The sequence below is a fragment of the Mandrillus leucophaeus genome, unplaced genomic scaffold (genome assembly GCF_000951045.1).
Source record: "Mandrillus leucophaeus isolate KB7577 unplaced genomic scaffold, Mleu.le_1.0 Scaffold247, whole genome shotgun sequence".
NCBI classification, from domain to species: Eukaryota; Metazoa; Chordata; class Mammalia; order Primates; family Cercopithecidae; genus Mandrillus; species Mandrillus leucophaeus.
Genome location: NW_012102554.1, coordinates 2,507,842 through 2,530,165, shown reverse-complemented (window position 1 = coordinate 2,530,165; position 22,324 = coordinate 2,507,842). Strand labels below are relative to the sequence as shown.

The 22,324-nt window shown below is 42.1% G+C and overlaps 1 protein-coding gene across 1 annotated transcript; it reads right to left on the bottom strand.

Annotated features, from left to right (window-relative positions):
- Positions 1–900: 900 nt before the first annotated feature.
- Positions 901–20,533, bottom strand: CCNB2 (cyclin B2). The gene is made up of 9 exons (XM_011983192.1): positions 20,319–20,533; positions 18,170–18,298; positions 17,948–18,061; positions 11,425–11,595; positions 11,163–11,321; positions 9,102–9,338; positions 8,658–8,798; positions 2,277–2,387; positions 901–1,179 (listed from the first exon to the last, which is right to left on the bottom strand). The coding sequence occupies exons 1-9, from the start codon at positions 20,340–20,342 to the stop codon at positions 1,069–1,071; spliced, it is 1,197 nt and encodes a 398-aa protein (XP_011838582.1). The 5' UTR covers positions 20,343–20,533; the 3' UTR covers positions 901–1,068.
- Positions 20,534–22,324: the final 1,791 nt, after the last annotated feature.

Genomic DNA, 22,324 nt, shown 5'->3' with positions numbered 1-22,324 from the left:
ACTGGATAAAGAAAATGTGGTACATATACATGGAATACTATGCAGCCATAAAGAAGGATGAGTTCATGTCCTTTGCAGGGACATGGATGAAGCTGGAAACTATCATTCTCAGCAAACTAACACAGGAACAGAAAACCAAACACTGCATGTTCTCACTCATAAGTGGGAGTTGAACAATGAGAACACATGGACACACAGAGGGGAAAACCCCTGCTGGGGGCCTATCGGGGTGGGGGACTAGGGGAGAGATAGCATTAGGAGAAATACCTAATGTAGATGACGGGTTGATGGGTGCAGCAAACCACCATGGCACATGTATACTTATGTAACAAACCTGCATGTTCTGCACATGTATCCCAGAACTTTAAAAAAAAAAAAAAAAGTTCAATGCCCATTAAAAACCAACCAAACAAAAAAATACAAAGCCATTTAGCCCATAATGTACCTGAAGCTGCACAACGAGAAAATGCATCCCAAGCTTCAACTTGAAGAGGATGCCACAGGCCCATTTTCTCCAGCTGTGACCCATGGGATGGCTCTCTCTGGTCTCAACCATGCCTTTGAGAGAGGGACCCATTACAAGGGTTGCTCTGGGCCAGGCGTTCCAATGCAGGAATGAGAGAGCAGCTGACTAGCTTCTAGAAAGGAAAGTGTCATGGTTATCTTTCCATTTTAAATTTTCATAATAGACTTATTTGTATTCAAGAAGCTTAGGAATAGGTTTACTGTTCACTGAGGCCAAGTTCTAGTTTTTCCGTTTGAGAAAATGGTAGAAAGGTCTTGCCCAAGCCATAATGGCAATAATTTACATGCTATTCATAATAGCTCAAAAAGAAATTAGTCAAAGCAAGCTTTCACTGATTTCTTCAGTACAGAATACACAAATAAATACACATGGGATACCTTAAGAAAAACCAATCGCTTTATTTTTCCTCAATATATATTTAGAAAATTGGTCTGAGAAGAGGTTTCATGAGATAGAGCAGAGGACTATGTACAAAATCAAGAGTTCTAAACCAGTAAGAAAAAGGGTACAATGAAGCACACATCCCCAGGGGCGATGGCAGCCTAGGACCTTCCCATCAGTGGGGAGGCAAGATCTTTGACGGCTTTTGAGTTCAGCTGAGGGATCGTGCTGATCTTCAGGAGTTTGCTGCTTGCATACTTATTCTTGATGGCCTGCAGAATTTGTGATTAAGCACATGTCAGGAACCCCCACTGGTACCTTATTCCTAGTCTAATTCACAACTGTCAAAGGTCCGGGCCACAATCACCATCACAATGACGATGCCCAATTGCTGAAGCCAGTGAAAGCTCTGGGCTCATCACATGTGCCTGACCATTTCCTTCCATCCCCATTAATGAATAAAACCCAGCTGGTAGCACAGGTGATCAGAACAAATGATTTCAAGGTCCGAGTAGCAGGCTTCCTCTCATAGGCTACCAGAGGGATGGGAGGGGGAGCTGTGTTTATGACACCTAAGTGCCATCAGACATAACAGGTTCACCAGACCTGGCAGCAATAGCCGACAATCAAAGAGGGTGGCAACTAGCACTTAACAAATCCCAGACAGTCCTCTCAGGACTGAACACACAGTACGCTACCATGAAGCAAATCATGTTGTGAGGACACTTGAGACTCTTCTGAGGTTCAAATGCCTTGCTCTTTGCCACAACACACTTGGTGAGCTCTGATGTTTGGTGTCACACAAGGACAGCACTAAGTCTCCTCTGGTTCCTCCTCATAGGTGGGCCATGCAGAGACAGACACCACGCCCTCAGGATGCCCCCTGAATGGGTGTCTTCCCTCTTAACCATGCTTGCTAATTAGGTGTTTTTCCATCATTGCCTCAAAAGATCCTGGACAAAGGCTCTGAGTAACATCACCTGAATCCTACTTCCACACTGCCATTTGAAGTGGGCCCTCTCTCTTCCCAATCCCATGCAGAGCAGCCTTCTCTGCTTGCAAAGTGCCCTCCCCAGGACACTGCTATGAGCACAGAGTAATTCAACACCTTGAGTAACTGGCTGGCTGACTAGGAACTGGGCCTAGACATGGCTAGCCTATCGACTTTGTTTCAAAGAAAGTTTGCTCTCAGAGTTTATCCGTATGCTCCACACCATACTATATCAGAAAAATATAAAGGATAAAGAATTTGTGCTAAAACTCTCACGTTATTAATATATTTACATGACAGCACACACACACACACCCCACATATACACAAAACCCAGAACCTAAAGCATTCCACAGCTTAAGAAACAATAGTACTTACGATGAATTTAGTTAAGTTTTCGTTTACTTTCACCACATTCTTGGCCATGTGCTGCATGACTTCCAATACTTCATTCTCTGTGTATCCTGTGTAATACTGCTGCTTTAAGTTCTGAAACACAAGAAGCAGACACACATGACTGAGGGGAAAGAGAAAACCTCTGCTTCTTTAGAAGAACACATCTCATACATGATGACATTACTTATGTAAAAGCTGTACAAAAATATTCTTACCTTCTGGAAATTCAATCAAAGTCCTAAGCACTCCCACAGTACCAGCAACACTAAAGCAGTTGGTAAATGCAAGATGATTCTGGCCCTGAGACCAGACTAAATGAAGACATTGTGAAGCTCTTAGCTAAATCAAGTGCCAAAGGTCCCATAGGATCTTTTAAAGAGGTTGCACCAGTAGGAGTCCTTCAAGTGACAACACTGAAAGGGGATGAAAAAGGAGACACTTAAAACAAAGTGTCCCTTTACAGTGCTGGCCACATCTCACACAACCCTGCGTCAAAGCCCTCCCCAGCTGTCTCTGTTATGAGCTCAAGAACCCAAACAGACATACTGTCGGTCAGGGAAAGATATTCAGAAATAAGAAATAAATTGTGCTAAAAAAGCAACAATCTATCAAATCCAGAAGAACTAGGTAGGACTACCTACAATTCTCTTGTTGAACCCTGTGTAATTAAGCACCAGAGAACAGAGAGAACTCAGACAACACCACAACAAGCCTTGTGACCTAGCCTCCCAAAGAGTAAAATACAAGCAAAAGAACAGCTGTCCATTGATAGTAGGATTTATCATGTAAGAAGATACATAAATTGGCGGGGCCCAGTGGCTCATGTCTACAATTCCAGCACTTTCGGAGGCCAAGGCAAGAAGATTGCTTGAGTTTAAGAATTTCAGACCAGTTTGTGTAACATTGGGAGACCCTATATCTATGAAAAATGAAAAATTAGCCAAGGATGGTGGTGTCCACCTATAGTCCCAGTTACTTGAGGAGCTGAGAAGGAAGGATTGCTTGAGCCCAGAAGTTTGAGGTGTAATGAGCTATTAAGGCCATTGCACTCCAGCCTGGGCAACAGTGAGACCATGTCTTTAAAAAGAAAAAAAAAAAAAAAAGGAAAAAAAGATCAGGCACGGTGGCTCACGCCTGTAATCCCAACACTTTGGGAGGCCGAGGTGGGCGGATCACCTGAGGTCAGGAGTTCGAGGCCAGCCTGACCAACATGGTGAAACCCCGTCTCTACTAAAAATACAAAAATTAGCCAGGCGTGGTGGCACATGCCTGTAATCCCAGCTACCCAGGAGGCTGAGGCAGGAGAGTTGCTAGAACCCAGGAGGCAGAGGCTGCAGTGAACCAAGATCGTACCACTGCACTCCAGCCTGGGGAACAGAGAAAGACTCCCTCTCAAAAAAAAAAAAAGTATGTCAACTGACTTTAAGAATTCTGTGACAAAAATTCTAAAAGCGAAAGTACATTTTTTTCATATGCATGGTATAATTGGCAAATTAAATCACAATTTAATCTTTTTCTTTGAAGACCGGGTCTTAACTCTGTTGCCCAGGCTGGAGTGCAGTGGCACTATCAGAACTCACTGCAGCCTTGATATCCTGGGCTTAAGTGATCCTCCCACCTCAATCTCCCTAGTAGCTGAAACTATAGGTGTGCGCCACCATGCCTGGGTTCTGTCGCCCAGGCTGGAGTGCAGTGGCGCAATCTCGGCTCACTGCAACCTCTACCTTCCGGGTTTAGACAATTCTTGTGTCTCAGCCTTCCAAGTAGCTGAGACTACAGGCATGTGCCACCACACCCAGCTAATTTTTGTATTTTTAGTTTAGTTTGTATTTTTAGTAGAGACAGAGTTTCACCATGTTGGCTAGGCTGGTCTCAAAGTCCTGGCCTTAAGTCATCCACCTGCCTCAGCCTCCCAAAGTGCTGGGATTACAGGCATGAGCCACTGCCCAGTCTACACAATTTAATCTTAATCCTAAAATACTTTGAAGGGAAAAAAGGGGAAGCAAGAGTAAAAACTGAAATAATGCACAATTTCTAGAATTTTGAAATCAATTCTCAGAAAACTGGGACAGCAAAGCACATTTAAGAGTAAGGTGACTAAAAATGAGCCATTGGTACCATATATCAGTGGCATTTTTGCCTCAAATGTTTTATTTAAAAAAAATTCCAAATCTACAGAAAAACTGAAAGAATGACCCTCTAGATATCCTTCATGTAGATTGATCAATCATGAACATGCACTACGTTTTCCTCCTCTCCCTCTCTCTATATATGTATACTCACACACAATTTTTGCTATGCCATTTGAAAGCAATTTGCAGATATCACAGCACATCCCTGCTACACATTTCAGAAGCATATTCTAAAAAGTACATTTTTGTACCTATCCATAACACCATTCTCACATAAGAAACACTGTCACCAGTGACTATTTTTTTAAGCATCCAGGAAGTTCCTTTTAAAATGTCTCACATTCTGGATTTGCACATTTCCTCATGATTTAATTCATGTCAAACGTTTTGGGCATGAATAGGTGATAATGTATACATCTTACTGCACAACATGGCACAGCAACTCAGGTTGTCTGCCAATGGCCATGCTGAGCTTAATCACTGGGTGAAGGTGGAAACCACCAGACCACTTCATCATAGATGTGCAGTTTTGTTACAGAATTAACAAGTATCTATGGGATGATAATTTGAGACCATGTGAATCTTGTTTCCCAAAATTATTCCATCTAGTGATTTTTGCATTCATTGATGCACCTTGCTTGAATAAATTATTACATTACAGGTTGAAAATTAGTGGTTTCTAACTCTACCATTCTACTTTAATTATTCTGATTTTTAAAAATGAACCCCTGTTTTATTTTTTGTATCATTGTGGACCCATGAATCCTTTTTTTTATACAGTACAATCTATTACTGTCATTTTTCTTTTTAATGCTCTAATTCAGTCAGCCAGAGCCCTTTCAAGCCCATTCCTATGTCCCTCCTTCCCTTCCTATTTTATTGTGGTGCAATCATAGGTCACTGCAGCCTCAGACTCCTGGACTAAAGGGATGCTCCTGCCTCAGCCTCCTGAGTAGCTGGGACTATAGGCACATGCTGCCATGACCAGCTCTCCTATGTCCTTTGGTGTGACCTCATTGATCTTTGAAAATTTGTGTGCTATCTGGCACAGATTTTTCTAGGCTTACCTTGTACTTCCCCTGCCATAGCCCTTAAATCAGCAATTTCACTAATGAACCCTAGTTGACAGTAGATGATGGTATTTAGTATCCAAGATGTGCGCACTAAATATGCTCACTACTACTGAGTTGTCACTGTTTCTGAGACCCTTTATTCTGAATTTGCCGCTATTTTCAAAACATAATAGGGGTTTTCCTTTGTTTTTGTTTTGCTATTTCCTATGTGAGGACTAAGCTTTAGTTTTTAAGTTTTAGTTTTTAATATTTTAATATTAAGTTTTAGTTGTTAATATTTTCTCTCTTAGGCGAGGCACAGTGGCTCACGTCTGTAATCCCAGCACTTTGGGAGGCCAAGGCGAGAAGATCACTTGAGCCCAGGAGTTCGAGACCAGCCTGGGCAACATAGGGAGAGCCAATCTCTAGAAAAAACTTTAAAATTAGCCAGGCATGATGGTGTGTGGCTGGGTCCCAGCTACTCAGGAGGCTGAAGTGGGACTTGAGCCCAGGCAATTGAGGCTGCAGTGAGCTTTAGTAGCGGCACCACACTCCAGCCTGGATGACAAAGCAAGACCCTGTATAAAAAATTAACTAATTAATAATTAAAAAAACTCTTCCTATAGTGAAAATTTTAGTCCTTAATAACATGAATAAATTTGTTTTATCCTACAATACACATAAAATAGTTCCGGGCGGATCACGAGGTCAGGAGATCGAGACCATCCTGGCTAACACGGTGAAATCCCGTCTCTATTAAGAAATACAAAAAACTAGCCGGGCGAGGTGGCGGGCACCTGTAGTCCCAGCTACTCGGGAGGCTGAGGCCGGAGAATGGCGTGAACCCGGGAGGCGGAGCTTGCAGTGAGCTGAGATCCGGCCACTGTACTCCAGCCTGGGCGACAGAGCGAGACTCCGTCTCAAAAAAAAAAAAAAAATAGTTCCAGAATTATAACAACAGATTAACAATGAACCTACTAAGTAAACTTGATGTTACCACTTTAGTCCTTTGTTTTGTCATACTTTAAATCCCACTAAGGATGCTCAGTCAGAATGCTGTGTTCAGGTTACAGACTTTTTTTTTTTTTCTTTTTTTGAGACAGGGTTTTGCTCTGTTGCCCTGGTTGGAGTGCAGTGGCATGATCATAGCTACTTCACCCTTGAACTCCCAGGCTCAAGCAATCCTCCTGCCTCAGCCTCCTGAGTAACTAGGACTACAGGTGTGCACCACCATACTCAGCTAATTTTTAAATTTTTTGTAGAGATGGGGGTCTTGCTATGCTACCCAGGTTGGGCTCGAACTCCTGAGCTCAAGCAACAAGTACTTAAATTAATTCTTTCCTCTGTGTTCTGTTACCAATTTCACATGTGGTTACATTGTTTATTTCCACTTAATTACAATTTAAAGTTTGCATAAAATATTTACATTGTTCAAAAATCAAAAAAGTTACACTGTATTATAAAGTCAATAAAAGGTTACAATCAGAAGCCCTCTCATCCTCAACCTCCACCCTGTTCCACAGAACCCCATAGTATCCACTTTCATTCTTTCTGGTTTATTCCTCCTGTACCAAAAAATTAAACAAATACATAAATATATATACATACAGACACACACACTTTCTTGCATAAAATATAAACTACAATATACATTGTTTAGGTGAACAGCTCCACCATGTTGCCCTGGTGACCTTGCCTATATCCATATAGGACAGGCCAAGGCCTGAACCACAGCTGATTGGTCCTGGCAAAATGCTTTGTGATCCTCCTGGAAAAGGAGGGGATGGCAGGTGTGGGCAGAGCTGCGGCCCAGCCATCTCCCATTCACCTCCCTATCTCCTCTGGGAGGCTGTCACCAGACAGTTTCTTCTATTTTTTTTTTTTTTTTTTGGAGACAGAGTCTCGCCCTATCCCCCAGGCTAGAGTGCACTGGCACGATCTCAGCTGAATGCAACTTTTGTCTCCCGGGTTCAAGTGATTCTTATGCCTAGGCCTCCCGAGTAGCTTGGATTACAGGCACCTACCAACATGCCTGGCTAATTTTTGTATTTTTAGTAGAGACGGGGGTTTTGCTATGTTGGCCAGGCTGGTCTCAAACTCCTGACCTCAGATGATCTGCCCACCTTGGCCTCCCAAAGTGCTGGGATTACAGGCATGACACCCGGCCAAGACAGCTTCTTATCCCCTAGGTTCTGATGAAGTTTTCTGCTGTGCTGCTTTCAGGGTATACCTGCAGACTAGAAGACTGCTTAGCAGTGGTCTACAACTGGCTTCTCCACCTGTGGCTTGCACTGCAGCCATCCAGCTCCATTTGTTTCCACATTATCCTTTTTGCCATGTGAAACAAAGACCCAGGGAGCTGCCAACCTTGGCTACTCTTCTGAATCTACAAGTGGCTCATTCTATTCTTACTGGCTAAATCAGTCAGGCCTTGGCCTTCCTTTGTCTCGTGTGCTTGACAACTTTTTCACTTAACATAATATCTAAGAAATTGTCAGTTCTTAGTGGCGTTCCTCATTCTGTACAACTCTATAATGCATACATGCACCCTGGTATATATAGTCAACTCACTTCTATTTGAACTGTTCCAAGTAGCTTGCTTGCTTTCTTTCCCAAGAGACAGGGGTCTCTCTATGTTCCCCAGGCTAGACTTGAACTGAGCCTGAGCTCAAATGATCCTCCTCCTTCAGCCTCCCAAGTAGCTAGAACTATAAGCACAAGCCCCCACGCCCCTCTGCAAGCAGCTTTCCTTTAGGCCTTTGAACTTTAAACAGTTGCTTCAGGCTAGGCGTAGTGGCTCATACCTGAAATCCTAGCACTTTGGGAGGCTAAGGTGGGTAGACTGTTTGAGCCGAGTTCAAGGCTACCCTAGGCAACATGACAAAACCCTGTCTCTACAAAAAAATTACAAAAATTAGCGAGGCATGGTCATGCATGCCTGTAGTCCCTGTTACTCGGGAGGCTGTGGTAGGAGGATCACTTGAGCCTGGGAGGTCAAAGCTGCAGTGGGCTGTGATGGCACCACCACACTCCAGCCTACACGACAGAGTGAGACCCTGTGTCAACAACAAAACAAAACCAATTGCTTCAATGACAGTGTTGTAAAAATGCTAAGGCCTTTCATATTATGAGGGACTAAAATATAGCCTAATTAATTTCTTCTTAAATCCACCACTCACCCATTTTCCTTGTCCTAGAAGCTTCTGAGACAAACAGGAAGCAGCTGCTGCTACCTTAGAAGGATGATAATGCACCATATCATAGTCGATGAGAGTCAGCTCCATCAAATATTTGGCTAAAGTGTGCTGTTCAACATCAACCTAAGAAACAACAGCAACGGACAGTAAGAATCACAACTGTAATTACTATCTTGCAAAAGTCTGCATGAAGCCTAGGAACTCCAATTCACTTAACTCACTTATCCTTCTGAAGAATTACTCTATTCCACACTATGTTGTAAACATAGATCATGAGGCCTTTCTCTTAAGAACTGATGAGGTAAGCATTAAGACTTATCTAAAGGATGCGTCCTATAAATTAATAAGCTTTCCTTTAATTAGGTGAAGGTTTCTAGGATGAGACACCAAGCAAAAACAGTCTCTTACAGAGTTGGAGGCACTTACTTCCCCGGCTTTTGATGCTCGCCTTAAGAAGTGTAGTGGCAACGGTCGACCCAACTCAAATTTCAATTCTTTCAAAATTACAGTTTCCATTTCTCGGATTTGGGAACTGGTATAAGCGTTGTCTGTGATGTAAACAAAGTCTTCAATATTTGGAGAAAACATCTCCTCATACTTGGAAGCCAAGAGCAGAGCAGTAATCCCAACTAATTGAAGCTTCTTCCGGGAAACTGGCTGAACCTAATGCAAAATTAACATATCAAAAGTCACACCTAACAAGAAGAGCGAAGCTTTGGGTGGGAAAAGAGGAAAGGGAACCCAGTCCTGGAAACGTGCACATTGTCTTTGCTCATGGCCCTCATAAGGGCACAGGAGACCTGACTGTTCCACCACTGATCATGACAGCTATCTGTAATTGAGTACTGTGTGCTAGGCACAGTGCTAAGATTCTAACATACTGTCTCATCTAATCCTCATAAAAATCCTAGGAAGGACATATTTTATTCCTCAATTACAAATAGATGTCCTGAGAACAGATTCAGACACCATGCCAAGATCATTCAGTTGCCAAGAAGGGAAGAATTCAAGCCTGAATACCAAGCTCCTAGTCACTCTTCCCACAACTTCATGCTGACTTGAGTATCTGTGGCAGCCCTGACCTGACACACTAAGCATGGTCGGAATAGAGATGAGGCCAAAGAAAAAAAGTGAGAATTTAATGGATGGCTAATTTCCTTAATCCTTACCAAAAGCACACCCATTATTCAGCTTAGAAAATCTTTCACTAACGCTTTGGAGTCAGGGAGACTCTCAGGCTAGGTAAAGTGTTTCCCTTAATTGCTTTTTTTTTTTCCCCTCCCAAACTGGGACTCTGCGCTTTTCTTGCTTCAACTCTCATTATTAAAAATCTACCATGGCTGGGCACAGTGGCTCATGCCTATAATCCCAACACTTTGGGAAGCTGAGGTGGGCGGATCACTTGAGCTAAGGAGTTTGAGACCAGCCTGGGCAACATGGCAAAACCCCATCTCTATAAAAAATCAAAAACTTAGCTGGGTGTGGTAGCATACGCCTATAATCACAGCTTCTTAGGAAGCTGAGGCAGAAGGATTGATTGAGCCCAGGAAGTTGAGGCTACAGTGAGCCCAGATTGTGTCACTACACTCTAGCGTGGGCAACGACAGAATAAAACCCTGTCTCAAAAAAATAAAAAATAAAATATTGTTGTGCTTTCCTGCCCAAAGAGGAATGCATACTACCTGGGATTTTGTAGTATCTTAGGGCCATTATTGTAAAGTAATTTTTATTGCATTGTTTGGATAGAATTTGTGCCTGACCTAAACCCCTATCCTGAATGTTGACTTTAAATAAATAAATCCTTATCTGCAGGGCTATTGTTTGGTAGATAACACACTGGCGATTTATATCTGCTTTCTCTTCTAACAGGTCAGGGGCTGTGCATTACTCACTGATAAATATGCTGAAGATTATTTTTGCCTCTCATTTTCTTATATTACTCTTTATTACACTACATTCTCAGTCCACTCCACACACACCCCTGCTCCTTTAAAAAAAACACCTTCTTCTTCCACCTGCTTCTTCTACAGCGATTCAATGCCATAGTTGGCTGGAAATGTGGAGGTTCTCTAGCCAAACTCATCATTTTTCAGAAGAGGAAACTTAAAACTTAACACCAAAGAGCACCAAACTATGGAAATTGTGCAAGCAGGCCCAGAAAACCAGCATCCAAAGGCACTACAGGCTTCAGATGGACTTCCAGCCCAACTGATGGTATATTCCTCTGATGAAGGATTGTGGCAATGCAATATTCCCCCAAGTGCTTTTTAGTTGACTGGTCTTACAGAAATGCCCAATATTGGTCAGCATCATCAAAGGCTTGACACATTTGGATTACTTCCCTTTTTAGTCCCTAAAGTTCTTTGGCTTCTCATAATTTGATTTTTGGTCTTTTTTTCAGAAGTACCCACTTTAGTTTTCTATCTCCCAAGCATAAATGCAATGTTCAATGAGCCACTGGCGTGAAGTCCCTGAAGCCACACCTACCTGTAAAAATCGATCCATAATGGCAACACACATGTACAGAGTCTCCTGCAGAAGCCTAAACTTGGAGTGGACCTGCACCAGCCAGTCCACCAGGATGGCACGCATGCGTCCATTTATATCTCTTCCATCTAAGAAATGTGGGTTTATGGACTGCAAAACCTGTGGGTAGAATCAAAAGTTTAAAAAGCTGACCTTGTTTCCTTCCCAGCTGTGTGATAAATTCCACATTGCTTATACAACCAAAACACAAAGACCCACCCACCTCCAGCTGCCTGAGATACTGATAGATATCCTTAACGTAGTCACTGCAGAGCTGAGGGTTCTCCCAATCTTCATTATCAATGTCCTCGATTTTGCAGAGCAAGGCATCAGAAAAAGCTTGGCAGAGATTCTCTTCCTTCATGGAGACATCCTCAGGTGTGGGAGAAGGACCCTACACCAACAAATTAAGGCACATGTAGGAGAAGCCTTAACCACAAATACATGCAGAGCCAACTGGCTTAAATATCAATATCATAAGCACATTTGAAATATGTTGAAGACAAAACAAATTTCATACCAAGAGGTGAATAATTCAAGATAACGTATGTGAAGTTCTTCAAGAGACACTTATCTGTTTAAAACTAATTTCACTCAAACTGAAAACTTAAGTCCTCCCAATGGCCTACAGACCTTATATAATCTGGCCCTCCCCACTTCCCTTGCTGACCCATCTCCTGCTTCTCTCCCCTGACTGCTCCACTCAAACCAGGTTCTTCTTACCCAGAAAGCTCTTGCCCCTATGTCCATATGGGTAATTCCCTTACTTTCTTCAAGTTTTGGTTAAATGTTACATTCTCAATGGGGTCTATCCTGACTCCTATTTAAAATTATCTGGCCAGGCACAGTGGCTCATGCCAAGACAGGTGGATGGCTTGAGCCCAGGAGTTCAAGACCAGCCTGGTCAACATGGCAAAACCCCGTCTCTTCTTTAAAAATACAAAAATTAGCTGGGTGTGATGGTGCCCCCCTGTAGTCCCAGCTACTCAGGAGGCTGAGGCAGGAGAACAGCTTGAACCTGGGAGGCAGAGGTTGCAATGAGCCAAGATCATGCCACTGCACTCCAGCCTGGGCTAGACGGAGCAAGACTCCACCTCAAAACCAACCAAATAAACAAACAAAAAACAAAATTATCACCTGTCTCCAATCCCTGTCCTCCCACCCTACCCATATGTCTCATCTCTGTTTTTTCTCATAAAACCTATACTTCTAAAATTCTATAGTTTATATAGTATGTGTATTATTATCTGTTTACCTCTGCCAGAATCTAAGCTCTAAAAGCTTACGTTTATTTAATTGGTTTTGCCCACTAAGGTACCTCAAACATCAATATAATCCCTGATACGTAGTAGGTGCTCAATAAATGAAAGAAACTTGACCACCTGGGTTCAAAGATTATTGGAGCAGATCATTCTACTTTAGTAGCAGCCTCTTCTGCAGTATAATGTTTTCTTCTCTTCACTAATTTATTCTAAATTGAAAAACTGGCAACTAAAAAGGAGAAAAGCATATTCCAGTCTATAAATAAAATAGGAGAAGGGAGCAAAGACTGAGCAAGTACACAACTCAGTATTTCACTTTCCTATGCTGACTGGGTAATTATTTATAAAAATTACACAAATTAAAAATTTATAAAGTCGTTAAAACAAGCATTTATTAATGAAATATAAATAAATCATTGCTTTTTAAAATTTTATTTATTTATTTATTTTGAGATGGAGTCTCACTCTGTCCCCCAGGCTGGAGTGCAGTGGCATAATCTCGGCTCACTGCAAGCTCCGCCTCCTGGGTTCACGCCATTCTCCTGCCACAGCTTCCAGAGTAGCTGGGACTACAGGCGCCTGCCACCATGCCCGGCTAATTTTTTATATTTTTAGTAGAGATGGGGTTTCACCGTGTTAGCCAGGACGGTCTCGATCTCCTGACCTCATAATCTGCCCGCCGTGGCCTCCCAAAGTGCTGGGATTACAGGCGTGAGCCACCGCACCCGGCCAAATCATTGCTTTTAAAAAGAAGTACTTCTCCAAGTAAAACCTAATAAGATGCTAAGCTATACAAATATATATTAAGGTAATAAAATATTTTTTAAAAAGAGGAGGCAGCCAGGCGTGGTCAGAAGTTTGAGATCAGCCTGACCAACGTGGTGAAGCCCCGTCTCTACTAAAAATACAAAAATTAGCTGGGCCCGTGGTGGCGCACACCTGTAAACCCAGCTACTCAGGAGGCTGAGGCAGGAGAATCGCTTGAACCCGGGAGGCAGAGGTTGCAGTGAGCCGAGATTGCGCCACTGCACTCTAGCCTGGGCAATAGAGTGAGACTCTGTGTCAAAAAAAAAAAAAAAGGGGGCTTTATGATAGAATAATTTTAATTTACAGTAAAGCTCAATGATTATAATTTCCAGTCTTAGAGGATACAACAACAACAACAGAGAGCATTTTAAAACATGTCCTCCCCTCTTAAATCAAAGGTCTTAAACTGAGGAGGGACCAGGTGAGCAAGAGCTATGCAGGCATGCATGCCATTTATTCAAGAATTTGAGAACCCAGGGCAAGTGCGGTGGCTCACACCTGTAATCCCAGCATTTTAGAAGGCTGAAGCAGGTGTATTGCTTCAGCTCAGGAGTTCGAGGCCAGCTTGGGAAACATGGCAAAACCTCACCTCTACAAAAAATACAAAAATTAGCCAGGCATGTTGGCGCACTCTTGTTGTCCCAGCTACTTGGAGGCTGAAGTGGGAGAATCACCTGAGCCCAGGAGATCAAAGCTGCAGTAAGCCGTGATTATGCCACTGCACTCCAGCCTAGAGATAGAGTGTGACTCTGTCTAAAAAAAAAAAAAAGAAAAAGAAAGGAAAGGAAAGAATAGCATAGAATAGAATAGAAGTTGGACACCTGGAAACCTCAAGGAGCTAGGACAAATGAGTAGAGGTACCCAGGGTACCAGAGACGGTAAGACCTTAAGGAAGATGAACAGGCAAAAGGAAACCAAAGAAAATCAAGGCAATTCAGGGAAGTGCAAACTGATTTGAGATGTCAGCAGGATAGCCTGTGAAGTGTGAGAAGATGAGCTGAAAAGCAGAACAAGAGCCGGGCTAAGAAGCTTAGATTTTATCCAAAGGTAAGGTGCAACAACTGAAGGAGTTTAGCAAGTGACTGGAATCAGATTTGCATTGTAATAAGTAGATGCAGCTTCAGATGAAGGTTAGCTTTTTCAAGGATAAGCATTATCACCCACCCCTGGAAGGGCAGTCAATACCAAAATGTCTGGTTTAAGGAGTCAGAGGTTATCATGTGCTATCATAGCAGCTTAGAATGTTTTTCTGGCTCCTATTCAGAAGTGCAACTGAGTTTAGCCATATCCAAAAGCCACCAGGGGCAGGGTGTGGTGGCTCACATCTGTGATCCCAGCACTTTGGGAGCCTGAGGTGGGAGGATCGCTTGTGCATAGGAGTTTGAGTTGAACCTGGGCAACACAGTGAGATCTCGTCCATCAATCAAGCAATCAACAACAAAAGCCACTAGGTTAAGACAAAGATTCTTGCCCTGGCCCTTAATTTAGAATTACTTGAAAGCATTCATTGTGAACTCCAACATAATTTAATTATTGTAAGACCCTTTATAAGATCCTACTCATCTGGTCAGGTAATCTGTTCTAGCTATGACTCCTCAGTATACCTCTCATAAGCGTGTATCTCTCTCTGTGACAGATAAAGCCATGCTTTTACTCCTATGTTCTCCAACTTGACAGGGAGCTCCTCTGGACAGAGTCAATGGTTTATTCAACTTGTTTCCCCAGTGTCCAGCAAACATGGGACTAGTAAAAAGCCTTCCTTGTCCTTTCAAACTACTGTGTTTACCAAAGCCTCATTAATCAGCAAAAAACACCATTTTCTTCAAAACCTGCAGGATAATAAGCTTCTATGACTACCTGTAAAGGGCTGGAACTCTTCCAAGGACTCACTTTGTGATTCAGTTGTGTCAGCTGCTACAAAGAGAGAAACCTGCCCTCCAGTTTTGCAGAAAGGATGGTATAAATTTGGTTAGAAGACAGGGAACATCTCCTATCATGGACACAATGGACACATGGCTTATGTTATCATCTTTCCAGGAAAATTGCTAGAAACCCATGCACTCAAGTGGTATTTCCACACCTCCAGGGATTGGCTCTAAAGAACAGTGATAACCCTGCAGATAGAGCAGGTGACAAAGTAAAAGCCAGAGAGCTGACCAGAGACATGCAGGCAGAGGGATTCACCTGCTAGAAGGTGTGGCTCTACCTAAATCATGGACTTAGAGATTCCTTCACTACTGTCTTTCTCAGAGGGAAATGTATTTGAATTGGAAGTAACTGTTGTTCATTAATTCCTGATAACTTCTAAATCTAGAACATGTAGCTATATGTTTCAATCCTGGAACTGATTTTTATATGAACTGAGCTACAGGTCCATAATGCTTTATCTCAAACAAACAGTGGCCTCAATTTTGCCAGGAAGCAAGAGAAAAAGGAGTCAGCCAAGGATTAAAGGAAACACAAAAAGGGTGAAGTTATGGAGGTCACAGGAGGAAACTATTTTTCTCTTTGTTTCTTTCATATTTGAGCTCTTTGCTTTAAAAAAAAAAAAAAAAAAGTCTTCTTTTCTTCTTCTCTAACTTGAACAGTAATAGGTACCCATGGTAAAAGTCTGAAGTTTTAAGGAAGAAAATGCAAGTCAATCTTAAGTCCAACATAATACTCAAAAATAACTACCATTCAATATTCTGCATACAAATGTACATTTTAAAAGGAAATCTGGGGTTGCACTCTTTATATATTGTTATAATCTGATTTTTCCACTTAATGTTACAAGCATTTTCATGCCTTTAAATATTCTACTAAAACATCATATTTATGGCTGCATAGTATTTCCTTAAATGGATTTAACTAGAACTTCTCTACTCTATAAGAGACATTCATCATAGCACTATTTAAAAGTACTAGATTATCCCTCTCATCATTTTCTTTGGATTAAAAACAGACCTACTGGGTACAGAGAATAACCATTTGAAATATATTACCGCCAGGCGCAGTGGCTCACGCCTATAATCCCAGCACTTTGGGAGGCGGAAGCAAGTGGATCATCTGAGGTCAGGAGTTCGAGACCAGCCTGGCCAACATGGTGAAACCCCGTTTTACTAAAAAATACAAAAAATTAGCCAGGTGTGATGGCTCACGCCTGTAATCCCAGCTACTGGGGAGGCTGAGACAGGAGAACCGCTTGAACCCGGGAGGCGGAGGTTGCAGTGAGCAGAGATCAAGCCACTGCACTGCAGCCTGGGCGACAGAGCAAGACTCTGTCCCCCTGAAAAATATATATGTATTGCCAAATGGCCGTCCTGCGATGTGGGAGGAACCACATTCAAACCCTAACACATGCAAAACACTACACAACTGCTAAGACATCAAGGTCTGAATACCAGCCTTTGGGTTTGGCTTTCAGGAGGTCACTATTATAGAAACTTTCAAGGGAAGGCTTCTTAAAGGAAATCCCATCTCAACTATTTGTTCTAAGCTTTAGTTCTCATAAAGAGCAACATGCTTTCAACCATCATCTCTGTGGAGAAAGCTGACAAATCCATTCCTTGCCTTCAGATGTTGCTGCCACATTTCCAACTGCATTTCCAGGCAGATGCCCCTCTGTTACCTCAACAAATCGGAAGCCAAACGGGATACCTTTACCAAAGATACTGCCCTCTCCTGACTTTCCTACTTTTTGTTCATCTACTGCACAAATGGTTTATTTAATATCCAAGTGGTTAAGGATCCACTCCTGCATGCAAGCCATGTGTCCAAAGTATTCTTTCCTAAATATAAGATGGTGGCCCTGAAAGACGTTCTGAGACATCCTAACACATTTGATGTTGTTTCTTCATATCCAGTATTGATACTAATGTATGGACAGACGCTTAGGGAAGATCTGGGCTAGCTCGAGCTCATCAGCTTCTGCTTGGACAAGTGCAATACCCCCTAACTTACCTCCCTACATTGTTTTCATCATTTCTCTACTCCTCAAAACTCTGTTTCCTCAAGCCTAATGGGATAAAAATTCAAATCCCCAAGACCTTCAAATCCAACTGCAACCTTCTTCCCAGCCTTACCTTCTGGTTCCTCACACAAGCCGCCTGACTCAGTTAAGTATTTCAGACTCCTTAACCAAAGGACATGCTTATAGGTCCATTACCGCTTTGGTACATTGATCTTTGTTGCTACTTTGTTCTCCAAAAAGGTGCCCTTTCCTATCATTTTCTCTCTACCCCTAAAAATCTCACTCATTCCATGAATTTTCCCAATCACTCCATCCTTTATTTGGTTATTAAGGTAATTAACTTTATTATTCAGAGTCGTAGTTTTTTTTTTTTTTTTTTTTTTTCAGAGACAAGGTCTTGCTCCGTTGTCCAGGCTAGAGTGCAGTGGCACAATTATAGCTCCTTGCAGCCTTGAACTCCTGGCCTCAGGTGACCCTCCTGCCTCAGCCTCTCAAAGTGCTGAGATTACAGGCATAAGCCACCATGCCCAGCTTCAAGGTCATAATGTTAAATTAAGTACCATCATTTAAAAGGTGTATATACTCATTTCCTACACTGTTGCTTCAAAGGAGAGTTCTAGCTATGAATGTTCGTTAAAAGGTGCAGCAATGATAACGGCACCCTTGTAGTCTGGCTAAAAACAGGCTACCTCATTAAATATGTTTGTAAATTCAGAACTTCCTACCTTTGGGGCCAACATTTCCATCTGTACTGGTTTGACAGAAGCAGTAGGTTTCAGTTGTTTGTTGACATTTGTTGTTTTGGTGGGTTGAACTGGTACTTTGGTGTTCTGAGCTTTCTATAAGGAAAAAGAAACATGAATAGGGCAAGGCAGCCAGTGTGTTGTGAGACTCAGCACTATACAGAATCGGCCTCTGTATTCACATTCAGTCTTCATCATTGTTACCTTAGCTACTTGTGCTGCTCTGGTTGTAACTTTATTTCCAATTTCTTCTAAAACAGTTCGCCTAATAGTCACATGACTCTTAACTTTAGAATTAAATCCTGTGTCAATATTCTCCAAATCACTGGACACCTGAAAAAAAAAAAAAAGGTAATGAAACCTTGAAAGAATTTGAAATAGTTTGCTAATGTTAGATACTGAAATTTAGAATTGCTTTGGGAAAGGACAATACGTCAAGATCTATTTGCAAGATGGAAAAGGTACATTTCAGGAAGTCTAAAAAAAGGCTATTCGTGATTAATAACATCACTCTAAATTAGGCAAATCACCCATCTACTTTATCTGTAATAAAGATCCTCCCACTAACCTTGCAAAACTATTCTGAATATTCAAGTGGGCCTGTAAGAGAACTTCAAAGCTTATTACTATTTAATGATTATTTATCATAGTACCCATATCACTTAGTAGAGATCCCTGCAAGTTAAAGGCATATACTTAAAAACCTTCCTTTACAGAGCTTGGTAATACGTAAATTAAGATGAAAAATTATAAAGCTATAATATTAAGTTAATAATAGGTCTGGTTGTTTAAAAACCAGATGTTTAAAACCTAAACTAGCTTTGATTCTTATGCCATTTTACAAATAAGAAATGCTCCTGTATGCATGATCTTTTAGAAGTGCAGCTTTTTAAAATGAGGCTGCCATAGAATGGATTTTCTCTTATATTAAGGATATTTAGAATGGAAGTAGTTTCCTTGGATAATACAGTTTTAGCTCCCAAACTCAGGGAAGGTGGGAATTGTATGAAATAAAAATTGTCAGTTGACTTTAACCTGCTTTAGACATAATGTGCTTAGAAATAAAACTTGCTAGGAAAAGCAATTCATACCAAAAAAAGCTTATTATAGAAGAGATAAACATTTCATTAAAAAAGAAAAAAACAAAAAGCCAGCATGTCCTATCCCTCAGAGTTCAGAGTCCTGACTCTAATAAAACTCCCAACAAGGGGTCTGAGTGGATCTACCAGGATAGAGGGACAAGGGAAACTCAAGCCTTCCCTGAACAGAAAGGTTTTGACTATTAAATAACGTTATAGAATACATTATTATAAAAAATTACTTGTCAGTTGGACTTAGATCCACAAAAGGATATTAATTAAATGCTGAATATGTTCAATCTATTAGGATTCTCAAAAGTCAGGCTGTTCAATTTTTTCCAGCAGCAACTACCAATCTGAAAAAAGTGTTTGAAAATGTAATGCTTATGGGTAGAAGCCAGCTAATGTGACTAAATTTAAATTCATCTGAATAGGAAAATTGGCAGCTTTTATCTAACCTTATAGCCAAGATGATGGAACTCAGGTGTGTCAGGGCCCTCTAGCTTTCAGCAAAGGAAAAAAGTAGGTCCCGGCACAATTCAAGCCCACAGGAAAAATACCCAAAACACGGTAACACTTTGATCTCTGCAAGGATGAAATAAATGAATTTGGACCCTTTTCTCTCAGTCTGCCACGTTGGTCCAAACTATATTCAAAAATCTCTATTACATTTGAGTAAATAAATTTTTTAAGGGGACAAACCCATGTATTAGTGAACGTAGCCTGGAAGACTTAGCGTGCAGAAATAAATGGGAAAGTCATACAAAAAGAAATGTGAACAATCAGAAAAACAGCCTGGCAGTTGCCTGATGAAACACGCACACTTTACTGCCTACAGAACCCTTCCAGTCCTCCTCCCAGCCCCCACCACAGATCCCTTAGTTGGCAAGGAGTTGTAAGAAAGGGGGAAGGAAATCCCAGGAACGTGTTAAGTAGATAACTCTCTGGCAATGAAGAGCACTCGGGGATCGCTCGCTGAGTACTAGGCCCAGTGCTCTGGGGGCTCGCTTGACAGGTGCCATCTCGGAAGCGCTTTCCTACACTTCTCCCACCCCGGAGCAGGGAGGGGCACAGGGAGGGCGGAATCCAGACGGGGAGAGGCCGGCAGGAGACGACCCGCCGCAGGGCCAGGGACGTGGGCGAAGCGGGGAGCTCTGGAGAAGAGAAAAGCAGTCTAAGTTGGGACGGAGAAGCTCGGAGCAAATGAGAGAAGCGACAGGGGAGCTGTGGGGCCAACGGACTCGCCTCCGACAGCGGTCGCCGAACACACTCACCGTCGGGCGTCGGAGCAGCGCCATGAGGGACGGGGAAAGCAAGAGTGCCAGCCCGGCCCAGGGAGGGACACGGACTGAAAAGGGAGGGCACTAGCGTACGAGGCGCCGTTAGGGCTGCTCTCCGGGCCCGCAGCGCTGGGGATCTTCGACGCTGTAGCCTTGTTCCCGGATTCAAATACCGCGTCGCTTGCGCCCCATTGGGCGGCCCTGCGCACGGCGCGCTCTTCTCATTGGCCAACACAGAGGCACTCTCGCACTCTCATTGGCTGAATTTTCTTAGACCCGTTTGATTGTCCCAACAGCCGGTTGGGGTGTTTTTTCTGCCTACAGTCTTTAAAAAAAAAAAAAATTCCCAGTCTCTGAGACAAACAAAAAGGAACTGTCTCATTGGGAAAGCAGACGTAGGACACCTCTGAATTTTGACAAGGCCTCATCTACAAATGTCTGTCGACGTTTGTACTAGGTGGGCGGAAGTTGGTTGACCTTTATTCGTCCTCGGCGTGTTGGGGTTTAGGTTGTGTTGGCCGGAGTGCAGGAATTGGCCCCTCCGGGTTGCTCAGGGCAGCAGTGCGTTAGGTGGTTGAGACACAAAAGTGTGCTAAAACAAAAAAAGGGAATAATGGCGTTTACTCAAAAACCCAAATTCTCAAGTAAGGCAAAAAAAAAAAAAAAAAAAAAAAAAGGTAAAAAGATTTGTGTGATTGGTGATTCATGTAAGTTCTCCATTGTATTCCCAGCACCTAGTACATCGTTTGTCATATATGGTTGGTGCTCAATAAATATTCGTCTAACAATCAGCCCAAGCAGAGAATTCATGACTAAGACCCCAAAAGCAAATGCAGCAAAAACAAAAATACATCAATGGGACCTAATTAAACTAAAAAGCTTCTGCACAGCAAAAGAAAGAAACAGACAACCACAGAATAAGAGAAAATATTTGCAAACTATGCATCGGAAAAAAGACAAGTATCCACAATCTACAAGGAACTCAAATCAGCAAGAAAAAAAATAATGCCATCAAAAAATGGGCAAAGGACATGAATAAATATTTCTCAAAAGAGATATTCAAATGGCCAACAAATACATGAAAAAATGCCCAACATCACTGATCATCAAAGAAATGCAAGTTAATACCACAGGGAGATACCACGTTACTCCTGCAAAAACGGCCATCATTAAAAAGTCAGAAAAACGGCCGGGCGCAGTGGCTTACACCTGTAATCCCAGCACTTTGGGAGGCCGAGGCGGATGAATCACTTGAGGTTAGGAGTTCAAGATCAGCCTGGCCAACATGGTAAAAACCCATCTCTATTAAAAATACAAAAATTAGCTGGCGTGGTGGTACAGACCTATAATCCCAGCTACTCGGGACGCTGAGGCAGGAGAATCACTTGAACCTGGGAGGCAGAGGTTGCAGTGAGCCGAGATCACGCCACTGCATGCCACCCTGGGCAACAGAGTGAGACTCTGTCTCAAAAATAAATAAATAAATAAATAAATAAATAAATAAATATTTGACCAAACTTTCCCATCATTCTTAAATGGTTCTGTTACTTGGGTACAAATAATCAGTGTGGTTGAACGAGCCTTATGTAAAGTTAAATTCCTAAATTGCCTGAATCCCTATTACCTAACAGGAATAATTGTAGCTACTATGTGAAAAGATGTTAGCCTATCCATAATCATCCTCTAACTAAAAACTAGGTATCCTATGGAAACGTCTCGGAAAAGAAATATAGATGTTTTAGTGCACTGAAGTTGTAAAATATTTTTGCTTTATGTTGATATGTTATCAAAAGATACAACCATAAAAGTGACAAATCTTGCTTACTCATAGGGCTTTGTAAACAAATGTTATGAATGGTGAAGTGCTTTCTTATTTTATTTTTTTAAGTCAGGGTCTTGCTCCGTTGCTCAGGCTGGAGTGCAGTGGTGCCATCATGGTTCACTGCAGCCTCGAACTCCTGGTCTCACCATTCTCCTGCCTCAGCCTCCTGAGTATCTGG

Coding starts and splice junctions, on each gene's coding strand:
- CCNB2 (XM_011983192.1), bottom strand. CDS start 20,342: ATGGCGCTGCTCCGACGCCCGACG. Junction 8,799..9,101: donor GAGCATCAAAAGCCGGGGAA/GTAAGTGCCTCC, acceptor GTTGTTTCTTAG/GTTGATGTTGAACAGCACAC. Junction 1,180..2,276: donor AAAACTTAACTAAATTCATC/GTAAGTACTATT, acceptor CAAATTCTGCAG/GCCATCAAGAATAAGTATGC.